General features: G+C 43.8%; 1 protein-coding gene across 1 annotated transcript in view; it reads left to right on the top strand.

The window, feature by feature from the left end:
• Window positions 1-1,505: 1,505 nt before the first annotated feature.
• aopep (aminopeptidase O (putative)) overlaps window positions 1,506-16,532 on the top strand; it is a 75,019-nt gene continuing 59,992 nt past the window's right edge. Inside the window, exons 1-5 of the mRNA XM_008284052.1 lie at window positions 1,506-2,227; window positions 2,615-2,784; window positions 3,779-4,031; window positions 4,892-5,105; window positions 5,516-5,640. Coding sequence (XP_008282274.1) covers window positions 1,506-2,227; window positions 2,615-2,784; window positions 3,779-4,031; window positions 4,892-5,105; window positions 5,516-5,640 — 1,484 coding nt within the window. The remainder of the gene's footprint in view (window positions 2,228-2,614; window positions 2,785-3,778; window positions 4,032-4,891; window positions 5,106-5,515; window positions 5,641-16,532) is intronic.

Here is a 16,532-nt window from a genome sequence, read left to right as displayed (position 1 = left end):
TTTCCTCTTAAACTGTTAAAAACTAAAATGCGAAACTATAAGGCAAGTTTTAAAGCAGGTAAGAGTCCTACTAAGGAACTACAATCTACTGCCGTCGCATCGACGTGGCGTCATCAGCGCGCGACACCGGCAGGACGGGATACAGCGTTGTTGTAGAAATTCATTGGAGAGCAGCGAGTACTTGTGATGCTCAGCGGTACGTTGGCAGTTGTTTTGTGACATATTGACAAATGCACGGTCCTCTGCGGTGAAGTCGGTGGTTTCTGGGCCCCACTGCTGCTGCGATTTTTTGTCCGCTGAGTCTTTAAAGACGGAGAACAGACGTGTGATGTGTAAAGTTAACCAGAAGTCCATCCAGTCACACAGCCGGTTGGCTTCACACCGCTGTGAAGTTCAAAAATCCGGTTTTAATCCATGCTTGTGGGCTGCTTTTGAATCACAGCATGCTAACGAGCTGTCACCAATTCAGTAATGATGTTACAGCCACTGTGCTAACGTTACTAGTAGTTTAGACTCTGTAGCCTGTAGTTAAAGTCCTAACAGTGTGGTCACATGATATTTTCTCTTCTCAGACTTTCACATGTAAGACAGGCAAGCTATTACCTGTTCTACCTGCACAGATGTTGTATGCGCCCAGACCTGCCACAGTTTCAACTTTTTTTCAAATGACCTTCAGCTATGAATGATCTATTTTGTCCAAACTAAGCCCACAGAGACACATTTTAAACTCTTTAAATCATCTTTCTGTCATGTCTTACTGTACCATCAGTGTGCAGAGAAGCAGTTAGAACCAGAGGTCACATATATGTTCTTAGCCCACCTTTAACAGTAATGGGAGGCATTATGTTGATTCTGCTTTTCCCTGTTGCTCCAGACATTATCCTCTTTTTGCTCATAACTTTATGAATGCACTCCTGCACTGAATAACCTCCGACCATTTCCTGCTGTAAATGGTAATTGCACCTCTTTCTTGCCAAACCTGCATCGAGTCCCAAACGGGCTTAATAGAAGGTTTGTGACAGCAAGAACTCTCATGTACACCAGGAGAGCTTTTAATATAGGCTCCTTCAAATAGTTAGCTCTTCCTGGCACTGGGCTAAGGTGATGAGCTAATGCTGCTTCATTAACACTGATCAAAATGGGATCGTAAACATGATGTTTTTTTTTTCTCTGTGTGGAAACGTGTGCGAAATGTGTGAACAGATGGGAGTTTGACACTTAACTTGAGCACGAGTTGAGCATACAGAAACCCTACAGATTTGGCTTTATCACCGTGCACTGGAAAAAAAACATTTTAAATAATAATATTGATTTAATAATTCATAGACTGATGGCAGTACTTCAACCTGCAGGAGGCTATAGAATGTCAACTAGTAGTTTAGTTTGAAACATGCACACTATGTTGGTTACAGCAAATTTAAAGTTTAGAAAAATATAAATAATGCTTTCTTCTTCTTCTTCTTCTTACTTCCTCGGTTTAGCAACTTTGATATCATTTGGGTGACATGGAGCCAGATGGGGAGCTAAACCCTGACACGGATGATCTTCCGCTCCGAGCCAATACTAACCACATACTTGTCAGACATTATGTGCTGGATTTGAAGGTTAATTTCGAAAGCAGGGTCATCAGTGGTAGTATTGTTCTGTTCCTGGAGCCTTGCTCTGGGGTGAGGACTGAAGCTGAGGATGAAATTGGACCTGAAGCTGGGATGACGGAGGCTGGAGGGAGCCAGGATGGGATGGATGCGATGGAGGATGGTACAAAAGAACAGGAGAAGAAGCTCGGTGCAAATTTTCAGTCTTCACATTTGTGGCAAACAACCAGCAGTAGTGATTTCACTTTAGTGCTGGACTGCTGTGACCTCGAGGTGTCAAAGGTGGAAGAGGTGGACATCGCCTCTGTGTCAGCCACGGTGAGCCTTCCACCAGAAGTTGCATCTGAAAGGTCAGAGGTCTCTTCACTGAACCGTCAAGCTGCTTTTATTCAGAGCCTTACCTCCATGCCCTCTAGTCAATGGAGGCAGAAGCACCAGTTGTTCTCGCTGTGTAGTCGTGCCCCAGGTGCTCGGGATGGAAGCTCGCTGCATTTCCATCGAGACAAATGGAGCCTGCAGGTGAGGAAGAAGGGGGTTACGTCACCCCAGGAGTTCCCTCGCGCTCTGAGGATCTGCTATGAGACGAAACCAACAGGAGGCTCTGTGAGGTGGACCAAAGACCAGGACAACAGGTCTGTCTCAGGATCATTCCATAAAACAGTGTTTTAAGCTGTACCAGACTCCCTCTTAAGTCTGTTAAAGCTGGCAGCACATCTGCTCTGATTTCTGCTGCTCAAATTACAGTGTAATGTTCTGAGCTTCCCGTATTAGAATAGAATAATACTGATTCATTAATTCACAAAAACAAACCTCGGGCTATTTTATTCTGCTCTGTGTGGGGATGCTTCACTGGTATATGTGTGCGTGTGCGTGTGTGTGTGTGTGTGTGTGTGTGTGTGTGTGTGTGTGTGTGTGTGTGTGTGTGTGTGTGTGTGTGTGTGTGTGTGTGTGTGGTTTGTGGATCCTTTTGAGCATTGAAATGAGGGTTGTTTATAGTTTACCATTGTTTACCCTTCCAGGGTGTGTGTTTACACTGCCGGTTCTCCCATCAACAACCGAGCCCTCTTCCCCTGCCAGGAGCCGCCTGTTGCCATGTCAACATGGCAGGCAACAGTACGGGCCCCCAGCGAGTGTGTGGTTTTGATGAGTGGGGAGGAGCAGGCTGTACCTACTGAGGACGGGGACACACGTAAGCTGCTGTAAAGCTTCGGAAAACCTTCAGTAGCAATCAGTAAAAGTGGAGCTGGTTTTATTGCCAAAGCCAAGAAAACAACTTTTTGTGCAGCATGTGACACATTAGAAAATTAACTAAATATTTGTGTTATCATAAAAGTCAAATGTACTAAAATATAACTAGAGATGTGTATTATAACTTAGTACCTTTTGGGTAAATGGGCCTGTCGTATTTAATTCTAAAGGTTGTCATTTAATTAATGCATTTAAATTTATTTAGGCTTGTTTACATACTGGGCCAAATATTTCTTGTTTTCAAGACGTTAATCAGGAAACTTTGCCACAGTTTAACTACATTTAGGCAAAGTGCAATTTTGTTGAATGGAAAAAGGGGATTGTAAGAAAAATGTGCAAGACAAAGAAAAAAGACCGGGACCTACTTGTACCTAAACTTTGATTTTATCTCAGTTAAACGTTCTTACATATATAAAACCCGCCTGGCTCCAGACCTGCAAAAACTTTGTTCACATCTCAGATTATTTCAGCACTTCGCATAGTTGAGCTCCTCAGGTTGCATTAAAAATGATAGTGGCATCTTTCTGTCTGAGCCAGAAAAGTCTTGTCAGAGAAATGCTACGACAGTGGAGGCCAGCGTGGATGAGATAAATGGAGCTGTACGGGTTGATGTAAGTTCATTTATAGAATTACAGCTCATAAATTGGCACTTTTTAAATTGATATAAACGATGTGGTTGCTTTTGTGCCGTATCTTCTGTGTCAAGGTTTAGAGATACGTCACTCTTCACTGATTGGTTACCGCAAAAAAAAAAAAACAGATAAAACGTCAGAGATGACCACGTCAGACTGGATAGTGTCATGAAACCAAATTCAGTCCAGATTTTTCCTCCACCTCTTACTCCACGCTCACTCCGTCAGTCCTCTAAGCTCCTCATTACTTCTTTGCCTTTGACATTTTCGTCATTTCTCTCTTGCCCTTTGTTTACCCTGCAGATTTCTTCATCTGGAATTACTACGTCACAATGGCCATGCCTGCCTCCACCTTCACTTTGGCAGTGGGTCGCTGGCACCAAGTCACAGCAGAAATTCCCCCAGCGCTGGAAAGTGGGGTGAGGGACGGGACGGACTGTGGCAAGACGGCCAAACCGAGGGCCGAGCGCGGTGAATGGGCCGAGGCCGGGGTTGTGTCTGGACTTGGAAGCTCCTCTAGTGGAGTAGTAAAGGGCTCTCCTCTCCAGACTGGCAGGTATTTTATTATTTTTCCTGTGTTCTTTTCTTCTTGAACGACCTCCTCCTCCTCCTCTCCAGACTGTTATTAACCCAAGTCTGGCCCTTCAACATTCCATGGTGAAACTTTCCTTTCACCAAACCAAAAACAGCCCAGGTGAAGTCAAGGTGATGGATAGAGTGCAGCACTCATTCAGCACTTTTATGGCAAAGACATTAAACTTTGCACCATACCTGTAGTACGTTCAGGTACGGTGCCCAGTAGGAATGATCTTTGGAGAGCATAAGTAAAGCTAACATAGATTTTTTATAGAGGCACAGGATACAGAGTGCAGTTTGGGGCATTAGAGAGGGCTGGTTTATAGTGGGCAGGGCACGGTTGGGCCGGGGTCTCCCTCGCCACTGGCCAGCAGGTTGGCACGGCTGCCAGTGGTTTCCAGTAATCCTCCTCCTCCTCCCCTCACGGTTTTCCTCCAGCAGCAGCCCAGTCATAGCCTGCTGCAGGCCCCACGAATCTCCAACTACAAGGAAGGCCTTTATTTTCAGTGAATGGCTGGAAGGAAACTTGGCTGTCGCTCGAAACTTTTGGAACGGTTCTGAAGCTGAGGACGGAGTTAGTGCTGGATATTGGATTAGAGTGAATGAGATTACATGTCGGCACTTAGATATTTTTGGGATCTTTGTGGTTTGCTTTTGTAATGTATATTTTCCATATTTCCATTGCTTTCCTTTCCATGCTTCGCACAGTGATGCAGTTCACGTTGCACCGTATGTGGTTGACCAGCTCAGGATCTGTGTATTCTTTCAATAAGAAGATGAATGAAATATTTGTGATTAACCTTGGATTAAACTTTTCTTCCCTGTTTTAATCTACTGCAGCGGAGACCAGACCACCCGCTCAGACTCTGCATTCTGTTACTCTTCCCTTGAGGATGAGGGCCTCTCTGTAACTGATTATTCAGGCATGGTGGATGACGGCATCTCTTGTTCCCATGCCGACTACCCTTGCCGATTTACTGAGCGGTCGGCTTGGTCCCAGCGGGTGATTCCACACCGTGTGTTTAGCCCCGTCTGCCTGCTGCGGAAAGCCCAGGTGGAGTTTTGACAAAGAGCCACTGAGACTTGAGCTAATTAGATTTAATATGATTAGAGGAGACAGTTAGCATCAGTTAATGTTTGTGTCACTGTGCCAGAGGTTTTTAGGTACCTTCTCTTGGCAGAATGATAAAAGTATGAGACTGTACTCCCACGAGGGCCACTTAATACATCCCTGACACTCTAAATGGGAATGACATTTATACGTAATAAATCGAAGGTTTTTGCCCGTTCAGTCAGCTCTGAGCTCACAGCTTTTAAGAACATTAAGTGTACCTGGAGCTCATACACCACTATAAATAGACAGTGTGTGGAAGAGCCAATACATTACAAACTACCCGTCAATATGATAACTTTTGAGTTGAAGTTAAATCTGGAATTGTTTTGAAAAACTTGTTGCTTTTGCAGATGGGAGTCCTCAAGCTGTTGCCTCGATGTTTGGCTGCAGCTCATGCCGTTCTGGGAGTTCACCCGTTTCCCCGCCTTGATGTTCTCATCGTGCCAGCAGGGTTCTCCAGTCTGGGCATGGCCAGGTAATGACACCTGTGTCTTTGGTAAGAATGTGGAAGCTGTGGATTGTACCAAATGTTTCAACGAGGTTACATAAAGAAGTGTCAGAGAGGAGAGAAAAAATCATTCAGACTTTACGTCAGGTTTAATTACAACACCTATTACTCTGGTCGGAATTACGCATGAACTTGTCATTGCATAGCTGTGTTAATATCTAGATAAGTTCTGTCTGTCCAGTGCAATAATTGCGTAGATATTATACCTTGGCAATGACGTGTTAATGTGATATCACAAGGAAGAGCAGAATGGAGTAATTATGCTTGTTATAATTTGTATATATTGAAGTAAGAATGTCATGGAGACACATCGATATTCTGCAAAGTAATATCTTTATTAACATTTTCACCCATTTTCAGACTCCCCGTTCTCAGCCATAAAGTCACTATTTATGACATAGACCTCCTGCATGTCAAAATATATGGCAGAATTTACCTTTTTGTTGTTTTTGTGTGTGCCCAAGACTGATCGGGTTCAAATGGCTGCACATTTCTGCATTGTCTCCAGCACAGAACCAACTTTTTATGAAAAAAAAAAACCCAAAGTAATAGAAAAGTTGCGGTAAGATATAAGCAGAAGCCACCTGTGTGCAAACAGGCAGAGGTGATCCTAGACTCTGGGGGGCTCAGGGCACATTGGCCATCGGGGGCACCTTGTTCTACAAGTAGGTTACCATATCTTAACATGTTTGTGAATAAATTAATGGCATTTATTGATGTTAAGCACTAAGCATATATGTTTTCTGAATCCTGAGGCGTACTGTCTCGCACCGTCACACTTCCAAACAATCTTCCCGACACAGTTTTAAAGGGGTTATCTCTACTGCCAGCATTTTCTGGTGAGATACATGTAAAAATGTTTATTTAATACGCAATATTTATTTTTTCCTTGATATACAAGCTAATATAAAAACCAGCATTTATTGTCATATCAAATGATGGAACATCTTGGACAGCAAAAACAAGATATATCATGTGTGACTAACCTTTATAACGACCAAGACAAGAACGTAAATGCAAAGGTGGTGAAATTACCCTGAAAATAGCCTCAGAGAGGTGATGATCAACAGTTAACATTTGACTGTATATTTTTGTAAACTTGTAATAACTGATTCATTGAGCACTTGGAAGCAGTAGAAACAACCAGTCAACACAACACCGTCATGTGAGAGTCGACATTGTCGCCTCTTTACATGTTCAGCAGATGGAGTTGTGTTTATAGCCACTTGATGAATATACACTCAACTCTAATATTCACTGTCCCTTTAGCTTTGTTTTGGCGTTCCCCAACTCCTGAGGGGACGATCTGGCTCATAACTGCTAAATGCTCCAGTATGTTCATCAGCTATTAACTTAATTGTTTGCTGATTGGTGCTTGGTAGTTTGTGTACAGAGGGTTCTTAGAGCTTTGTTCGCTGAAAACAGCTGCCTGCCGCATCTGGAAAAAAAACAACAAAAAAAAAACACTGATGAGAGCTGTAGGAGTGAACCAGAACATTAAAGCTGCTAGCCGCAATACCCAAACACTGAAAGATGTTAAGGTGCTCCGTATAAAGGAATTGCAATGGCGGCAATTATTTATCGGTGACATTTTTTCCCAGTTAAATATATTAATTTGATCCACTGCCTGTGTAAAATATTGATTATTGCAGTTCTTTTGTTTTGACTGAGCATTTCTGCTGTTTTCCGCAGTCACTTAAAAAAGGGAGGCGTATGGAGACATTTTTGGACGATGATGTCAAAAGTTGTCAAGAGACAAAACATAAAAACATTTGCCACAACGAAGCAATAACCGCTCACTTGTTTTCCAACTGTATCCTGCTGCTTCTGCTTTGGTTTTTCAAGTAAATTGTTTCTGGGTTGCATGATTAATGACAGTTCACATTTCAAAACCTCCTCACTTTGTCTCAGTCTTCTCTATGGAGATCCTCCACATAGGAATTCTTTCTGAATTAAAGGCTCCAACCATGACTCCCTCTAAACTTTGTTCAATCGCTTGTCATGCGTTGCTTTTTCTCCTGCTTTCAACCACGGCCTGCGGGAGCTTCTCCTCTGATCTGCTATCTTGTCCGTGCCGATTATACAATGACGTGTTTCGGGTGTGAATTTGAAACTGAACGCTGCCACTTGTCGATCAATAAAAGTAATTTTAAAATCCTCGTGTAGCACTAGACAAAGGAACCTTCAGCTGCTTCACCAGACATCTACTTACGCATCTTTTTTTCCATGAAATACCCCTGTCTTCATCCATTGTCCTAAAATTAGCCCCTGACTATTCTTTACTTTTTCTATTCCCTCCCTTCCCTCATCCTGTTTCCAAAACTCACTACCTCTTTCTACCTCCGTTCCCTTTTCCATCTCAAACAGCTCTTTTCTCATCTTTTTCCAAAATTTTTATTCCAGTCTCCTTCCACTCTTCCAACAAACTCCCACCACGTCTTTTGACCTGTTCACACTTCTCTCTTTTAAAAAAACAAAACATCTTAATGCTTCAACCATGATGGTGACACTCTCAGCCAAGTCAGTCAAGTTTATTTTCTCCATTCCTCTCTCCAAATAAAACATGGCTCTTCCCTCTTCTTTCATTCATTTTTCCTATGCTTTAAGGCCCCAAAAGCCTAACCCCAAACCCTGACCCTTGTGATGAGAGAGGTGGCTAACCTCCTCTCTGGGCACAGCTTTATCCAGTCAGCGAGTCAGTCAATAGGCTGCTGTGTTATACCTTTTTTTTTTCTGGAGGGAGTTTCAGGTGGTCGGTAGGCTCTCTGCTTTTGCACTAGACTTGTGTGTATTTATACATAGATATGTTTTAGTGGAGGTCTGGAGGCAGATGTGTGGGTGCAAAGCCACAGGAGGACAGATTCACTGTCGTACGCACTATTCATAATTCTTTTCTGTGTTTTTTTTTTGTTTCCCCTCCACCTTCACCTTGTCCCTGTCTTTAGATGTTTTCCTTTCTGCTCCTTTTCCATATTTATACTCCTTTTTTTTCCTCCTCACCTTACTCTCCCCTGTTTTCTGTCGTAATTCTGTGCTGAAAATCGGTGTCCTGCTTCTGTCACTTCTTCTTTACCCTTCACTGCCTCTTATTTTTTTTTTTGTCTTTTCATCTCCTGACTTTCTGTTTCTCTCTTTGCTTTCATAATATCCCCTTAATCTTCAAGCCCCCTGTGTTTGCCGTCCTTCTCTGTCCTCTCCACTTCTGTGTACAGTCGATCACTCCTCAGTCTGGCCTCTAGCGCTCCACAATAGTGATAGTTTCTCTGGAAATCAAGTTTTATACTTTCTCTGTAATATGCTTCTTTCAGGTGGCATATGGTATCCTTGTAGATATAACTGAAACCAGCCGGGAGCCCGAATTAAGTTAAAATTGGAAATTAAAGTAAAAGTAAAGACCATCAAAGTCTGTTTAAAAAAAAAAAAAAAAAGTGCTGATAAAGTAAACTGATTAGGGTGGTCAGCAAACATCCCAGTGTCTGCGGTCCACAACCACAGTCTCTCTTATTCTGTCTGTCCTCCCCTTTGCTGGCCTCCCTAGAGAAAAGTGCCCCAGACAGGATATGAGCTCATACCTGAGTAAGTATTCTGCGTGAATTTCTGGCGTTACAGCCAAGAGTGGTCTCAATCAGAGATATTTTCGACGACGACGACAAGCGGGTCGCAGTCTGGACCCCGTTCTCAGCTTTGCATATTTATTTTGACTGCTTCACCTAAAACATAGTGCTCTTTGATGTATGAAAAATCTCTCCTCCATCTTGTGGAAATTTGTCTCCCTGCTGTATTTATTTTGAATGGCCATCAAGTGCTGACACAGAGGCTGTGCTGCTGTGGTTGTTGTCTGACGGATGTTTTCTTTTCCTTATGAGGGTAGCTCCCAGGCACTTATCCCTCCTTCCCTGGCTGCTTAGGCTCCAGTTAGCTGCAGATGACAGAGAAGAGATTTAGGGCCTTCATTAAGCTTCAGACAGCACCTGCACTGACTCCCTATAAAACTCGGCATGGTTCTCAACCCAATGTCAACTCACCAGATCCTCCCCTTGATGCTGGCGGTTCAGTCTTGGATGCCTCCGCGCTCAACCGCAGGGCTGTGCCATAGGAAGGCTGGGAGGTCAACCAAAATGGAAGCGTAGATTGAGATGGAGATGAGAGGGAGACGAAGAGGGTAAAGGCGGGGTTCACAACGGGCCAGCGGACCCCCAGGATGTGGGAGAGGATGTGTGGATTATTCCCAGCAACAAAAGCCATTAGCCCCTGGAAGGACTTCAGAGACTGGCGCTATTTAATCTAGAGATTGGGAGGTATGTGGGCCCCAGTTGCTGGGATCAAGCCAAGCGCAGTTTTTGTGCAGTGCCCCAGTGGAAACAGCAGGAGTAGAAGGGGGTATGGGCCACGGAGCTGTGGCAAGGAGGCATAAAGCTGTTGTGGTGTGATACAGGGAGGGGAAGGCAGAGGCAAAGCAGGGGAGGAATCACGGTGGCGTGAAGTTTTTATACTGAGATACGAGAGGGAGGGCAGGAAACAGAAGATTAAGAAGTCAAGTAAGGGCATGTCTGCATTCAAGGCCTGTGCCACGTACACTGTGCGCCCACAAGGCTTTCACATTCACACACACACAGACACACACACGAAGAAAACCAGACTTGTGCAAATGTAGCTTTTTAGGGTATGAAGCCAGTCAGCGGTTTACAGGATTTTGCTGAACCAGTTTTAGTTTATTTTATGCAGTAATGTGAGCAGCTGTGCTTCAACGTAATCCTTATGTTATGCTTCGGCTTCAGAAGTCATCAACAGATGCATATTAGTCTGTAGCAGGGATACTGTGCATTCAAAGCAGCATCTTCTCCTTTTGTCTGTTTGTACACTTTTGTTTTATTGTTCTTTTCTGTCTGACTGTTGCTTTAATCAACCCAGCTTAGAGAGTAGGATGTAGACGCACTGATGTGTTGCCTCTCCCCATGCTGTCAGTAAAACTAAAGACATTGAAGAGCTATTAAGGGAGAGGAATAAAAACACAATATGGTTAAACATTGATAGAGGAGTACGGACAGGGAATGAAGAGGTGTCTGGGTTTCTCTCAGGGATCACAGCAGGGGAATCCCTTAAAGTTAATTCTGTATAAAAACCTCATTGTCCTGAGTGACCAAAGGACATGGGAGTGGTGTAAACTAAAGACCTAAACATGATGAATCTGCTCTGTGTTGTCACGGTCTGACCGCCCACCGTTTCCTCATTAGCAATTCGTAATTACTGTATGTGTCTGGCTATGTGTGTGTGTGTGTCTTTTTTTATCAGCCTTAGCTCATACTTTTTTCCCTTTTTTTTTTGTGAATGCGTAATCTCTTCATCGCATCTCGACCACGTCATTTGGTTCTGACTGGGAGTGACAGGAAGGGCACGGCATTTCCTCTCGCTCTTTGAAGCTGACGTCTATGTGTCCCAAAGTGCTGGCTGAACTTGCGGCACTAATCTGAGATCACTGTGTTTGCAGTGTGCCCAAATGAAGACATGTCCGACGGCCCTGAGAGAGCGGTGGTTTCCCCCACAAGTGCTAAAATGGCCCTTTTTGTGATGCGGGTATTGTTTTGCTCCAGCGCAGACAGGCAGATTCCTGTGCGTGTATTTGTATGAATGCGCGCATTGTTCAAATAATGATCTAAGGATGTGTATTTATTGTGATAGTATGACGTCAGAGGAATGCTACACGGATCATTTGTCATTGCCTGTTAATTGAGTCAGATCAATGCGCAGCTCTTTGTTGTGGCTTTTGGGTTTATTTTATGAAAGGTGGAAGGGAGGGCCGCCATGCATCAGTTGATGGCGGGCTCTGATAAACCCACACACATACGTATGTAAACATATCCGTCTCCCAGAATGACTTATTGCACTTTTATCAGCAGCTTCCTTGATTGTGACTGTTTCTCCGGCTGAATGACAAAAGCACAGTGCACAAACAAGCTTCTTGCAAACATGTTGCTTTGGCAAAATAGCTTCTATACCCTGATGAGCTTTAAAACCACCACCTGTTTAGGTCCTCCTCTTGCCACCGAAACAGCTCTGGCTATGGAAGCAAGACCTCTGTGGGTGTCCTCTGGTGTCTGCCACCGGGATGTTGGCAGCCGATTATTTTGGGTGCATCCCGCTGACGCTCGTTTGAGTCGGTGTGTGCGGGGAGTTTGAAAGCCAGGTCAACACCTCGGGCTCTTTGTTGTGTTTGTGGAGCAGTTTTTGCGGAGTGGCAGGGCACATTGTCCTTACATAGGAGGCCAGTGGCGTTGGGGAGTGTCGTTGCTATGGGGGAGCGTGCTTGGTCTGCAACAATGTTTAAGTGGGTGGTACATGTCAGAGTATAAAATCCAGTGAAATGCCAGGACCAAAGGTTTCCCAGCAGTACATGGCATCGTAAGATCAGTGTCCTTGACTTCACCTGTAAGTGGTTATAATGTTGGTGTACCTCTCCGAGCACAGGCGTCGTTTTCTCTGATATTACAATTCTCATTCTGCTATTTGTTCTTGCACAACTCTCGCCTCACAGGCAGTCGCTGCCTAAAGAAATGGGGAGAAAAAGGATCAAGTAGTTAAACTGCTACTTCCACTTTCAGTGCAGCCAAACTAGGCAGCCGTATATCTGTCACAGCCGCAGCTAAAAATTATGACTGGTGTATACCTCTTGACCTCTCTAAGTGGCACTGGAGGATTTTCAGCCTGACTTCAGTTGATTGCATTGTTTGTTTATGGGCCAGCAGGAAGCTACATTGGCCATTGGTCCCTTTTGGGAGGAAGCAGGGAGCTGGAGGGCCGAGGGGAGTTAGTACCCTGCAGGATAATCCCCCGCTGTCCTGGAGGCTCTTTAGCGTACCACCTGAGCTGTTTTTCATCTTTTATAGGACCAGACCAGTGTTTTTTTTTTTTTACATGTTTTAACCCAGTAGAAATCACATATTTTTCACATTACTGCCATCCGTTTCCCAAATCATACCATTAGCTCTTAAATTGATATCCAGCCTTGTACGGAGACATTGGGTTTGGGTTGCACTAATACGGCGTAATAGTTTTCTCAGACTGTTTTTGATTTTCACTGCATATGACTTAAATGCCAGCCATGCACTATTAACATAGATTCGCAATGAGATGGTAACGGTAATGAATTATTCGTCGTCTGCTGCAAGTTGATTTTCATGAAATACCAGAATTACTGGAAACTGATGATTGTTTGGGAAAACAGTAATAATGGGATGAATCATGCAAAACCAAAAGCTTTTCAAAGATAACGCTGATCATTAGGCAAAGATCATTAACTCTGAGTAAATGCATTGTTACTTTCTTACATTTTAAGCAAATGAAAAAAAAACAAGAGCAGACCACAAAATGCAAATTAATAACTTGAGATGTTAATCTTAACCTGCCTCAGTTTGCAGCATGTGTCTCCACTACTTTGCACTCTTGCTGAATTGCACCTCCTGCCTCCTCGCTGAGCTGTGCTGTCCCCTTTTTCTCTGTTCCTTCCTCCCTGATCTTCCCACTGCTTGTCCTTCTCTGTTCCTTCTGATGTCTCTGTGGACTTCTTGCCTTTCTGCTCTCCTCTCCAGTTTGATCTGCAACGTAACCCTAGAAGTGTGTGACACAGACCTGCTCTTTCAGGAGGCAGTTGGGGGGTTCAGCGTGGGGAGGGCAGGATGTGGGGGGTCGGATTTTTTTTGGCTCAGAAGACAGCTGTTAATCAAATAGTCAAGGATGAGGTGTTTCTTTCTTCCCACCTTGAGTGGATCTCCCTGTCGTCTATACGCCACACAAAAAGAGTCTGGGGGAGTTGAAAAGGCAGCTCTGCATGCCTGCACCTGGACAGAAGGAGAGGGAGTGTCTAGTGCACGCTCTTAAAGTGATTGCAAGTAGTTAAGATTTCGGGGTGAGCTTTATTTCTTTTCAGTGCCCCTCGCTGGTCTGCTCGCTTCCTGCTGGACAGCTTCAAACCCCACAAGAAGTGGCCGCTGCTATCCATCTCCTCTTGCTTCCTTGTCTCTTTCTTGGTCAGACCTTCCTCTGTGCTCCTAATGAAGATAGCAGGGTACAGTTCAGCAAGTGTTTTGTTATTGCAGGAACATTCCTTCCCAGTTATCTTGGGCCTCTCAACTTCCCTTCTCTATCTACAGTATAAGTTTACCTGCTCTGCTCGAGTATCTTCTCACAACCGAAAGAGCCACCTTTTGCCTCTTGTGCTCCTTGAGAGGAAAGGGTTGTATATTTTGTCATGAACATGCAAGTAATACTCTGCAGGAATAGTCTTAAAACAGTTCAGTTGCAATATGTATTGAATTTTGCTTTTATGAACTATCGCTGAGATGTATGTGCAGCATTGCTCTCCACTGTAACCACATGTGCTGTTTTTCTCCCAGTTGCCGTATGTGTATCTCAGAGGTTGGGGAGTGATGGTGTGTTGCTTTGAACTGCCCTGAGATGAGAACCTGCTGGCAACAGCTGGCATATAGTACTACATTTAACAGTAACACAGACACACTGTGCCATAACTCTGGATTAGAGGCTATGGCAAGACAGGCTTGTCACCGCACACCCATTCTACTAACGAATGGATGAGTCCACAGGACCCATTCCCTGGAGTGATGGATAGGTCCATTGTATGGCGTAGGGGACGCTGCTGCTGATCTTGGCGTGCATCCTGGGGCGTGTGTGATAGTGGAACCTGGAGGCTGGGGGTAATTTCATTTGTCTGTGCAAAGCCAGACAGTTTAATGTCCGTGGGTCCTCTGTGCTGAAGCGACCAAAATGAGACATTTCAAACAAAGTGCTGTGAAATGCTCTCTGGTAATGTTCTGATGTCTGGGTTTTGCTTTTAGCCTTGGGGAAAAGGCTGTGCTCCAAGCAGGTCAAGCAGCTGCTTTCGCAACAGGCTGTTGTTACTCATGCTAGCGGCGTGGCTCTATGAATGGCAGAATCAGTTTGTCAATCTACTAATTTGGTCCAGACTGAAATATCATTTAAATGTTAAAGGAAATTCAGAGGATGCATGTTGATGACTTGGCTGATCCCCTGTCTTTTTCTGCTGCGTCTTCACTAAGTTTTTCATTTTTCCTGTGAAAAGATTTCTACTTAAGAACAATTGGCAACAACAAAAATAGACATTCATGGTTCCTAGGCAATGAATCCTGGTGATTTCCTTTTTCCAATTGTGTCCTTGAGTCTAATATCTTCTAAACTCTTGGATAAAATTCATAAATACTTAAGATGTGAGCCTGAGCTGTGCTTTGTAGCATGTGGTTAAGTTAACACTAAGCTAACATGGTGAGCATTACACATATAATACCTGAGAAGTATTTTAATTTGCTGATCCCAGGATTTAACTCAAAGCATCTCTGTGTCTCACAGAGCTGCTTTGTGTGCACACCTTAGTCTTATTTTTGGTCACAATGGAGCTTAATTTGACCCATGGAAAGTTTAAAATATCATTACACAGGTCCTCCATTATCTATTTTTAATTGAATTTGTTGACAGTAACAGAATCGCACCATTCATTACAACTGTGGAATCTGCATGTCCTCCTTAGGTGTCAACATTGTGCCCGTTGTACCTTGTTGCAGTACAATTGTTGAAGTTTTTCCAAGTTATTATATATTCTTGTGTTGTTTTAGTGAGTTGTTTCAAAGTATTTATATCAACCACCTTTAACTCACACTTTGCCCATCAGCTACAGGGTTTCGTCTGACAGGCAGACAGCCCGGCCAGGTGGCAGCCTGAAACGTCTGTGCAGAAGACAGCTCTGCTCACTGGCTAATTTCGCTTCAATCTCACCATCATCCATCTTTCCATTCTGTCAAACACTTCTTATATAGCCTCATAGCACCAAGTCGTCTCACTTTCCATCTCCTCACTGTCTCATTCTCTCACATTACATAAGAGCGAGAAGAAGAAAAAAAAAAAAAAATTAGCCTATTTATTACCCTACAGGCAAGAAAACGTCTCAAATTATAATCCTGTGAAATAGATTTGCCTTTTTCATCGAGGCGCTAGCAGACGCCTAAAGAGGGTTCTGAGTGCTGTGTGATGAGTGATGGGGATTGGATGTAAATAGCTACAGTGATACAGGAATGTGGGTTATGTCACATAAATGTCATGTCAACATCTGCCTTAGGCTGACTGACAGGGGCCTGTTGTGGCCAGATGTACTCATACTTCACTGCATTAGCACTCATTAAAACACGGCGTGCATCCTTGTTTTTTTATATTAATCCTATTAGATAATTTTGTATTCAGACAGTATGGGACTGTACAACTTTGATATGGAGCTTTAATTGTGATATTTTGCATCTTTGGGTAGGTACAAGTGTATATTTCGATTTGTTTTTTTCTTCCTGCCACCCGCTTGTTGGCTTGTTCAGGTGTCCTCCAGGAAGTGTCAGTCCTTGCGGTGTCATTCATAAAAAAATTTCACGCTGCTCCTTTATTAATATATTGACAGCATGACAGCCACAGAAAGAGAGCTTGCCATTATAGACAAATAAGTGTCCGTGCTTGTTGAAATATTTGCAGCATCCTGCACAAACACACACTCAAGAACATTCCTCTGGCGTGACATCAGTTTTTGGACTCTGTACTAAACAAGGAACAAACTGCAGTGTGGATTGTTTTGCCGTTAGGAGAGGATGGATCAGGCATCTGCTATCACTTCTCAGCTGATATGCACTGAAAGTAGATTTGCTCAAAGTATGTGGGTGTGTGGATGAGCATGTCTCTGCCTATGACTTGCTGCTGGTGTACGTGGGTGCCCTGTGATGCCCGCACTTTGTGCAGTTACTGCGTCCGTATGTATATCTCTGTGCGCACAAGCACTAATGACTTCATCGGGTTAT

This window comes from Stegastes partitus, unplaced genomic scaffold (genome assembly GCF_000690725.1).
Source record: "Stegastes partitus isolate 25-593 unplaced genomic scaffold, Stegastes_partitus-1.0.2 Scaffold341, whole genome shotgun sequence".
In the NCBI taxonomy this organism is placed as follows: Eukaryota; Metazoa; Chordata; class Actinopteri; family Pomacentridae; genus Stegastes; species Stegastes partitus.
The sequence above is the reverse complement of the archived record's forward strand: the minus strand, read 5'-3'. Positions and strand labels throughout refer to the sequence as shown.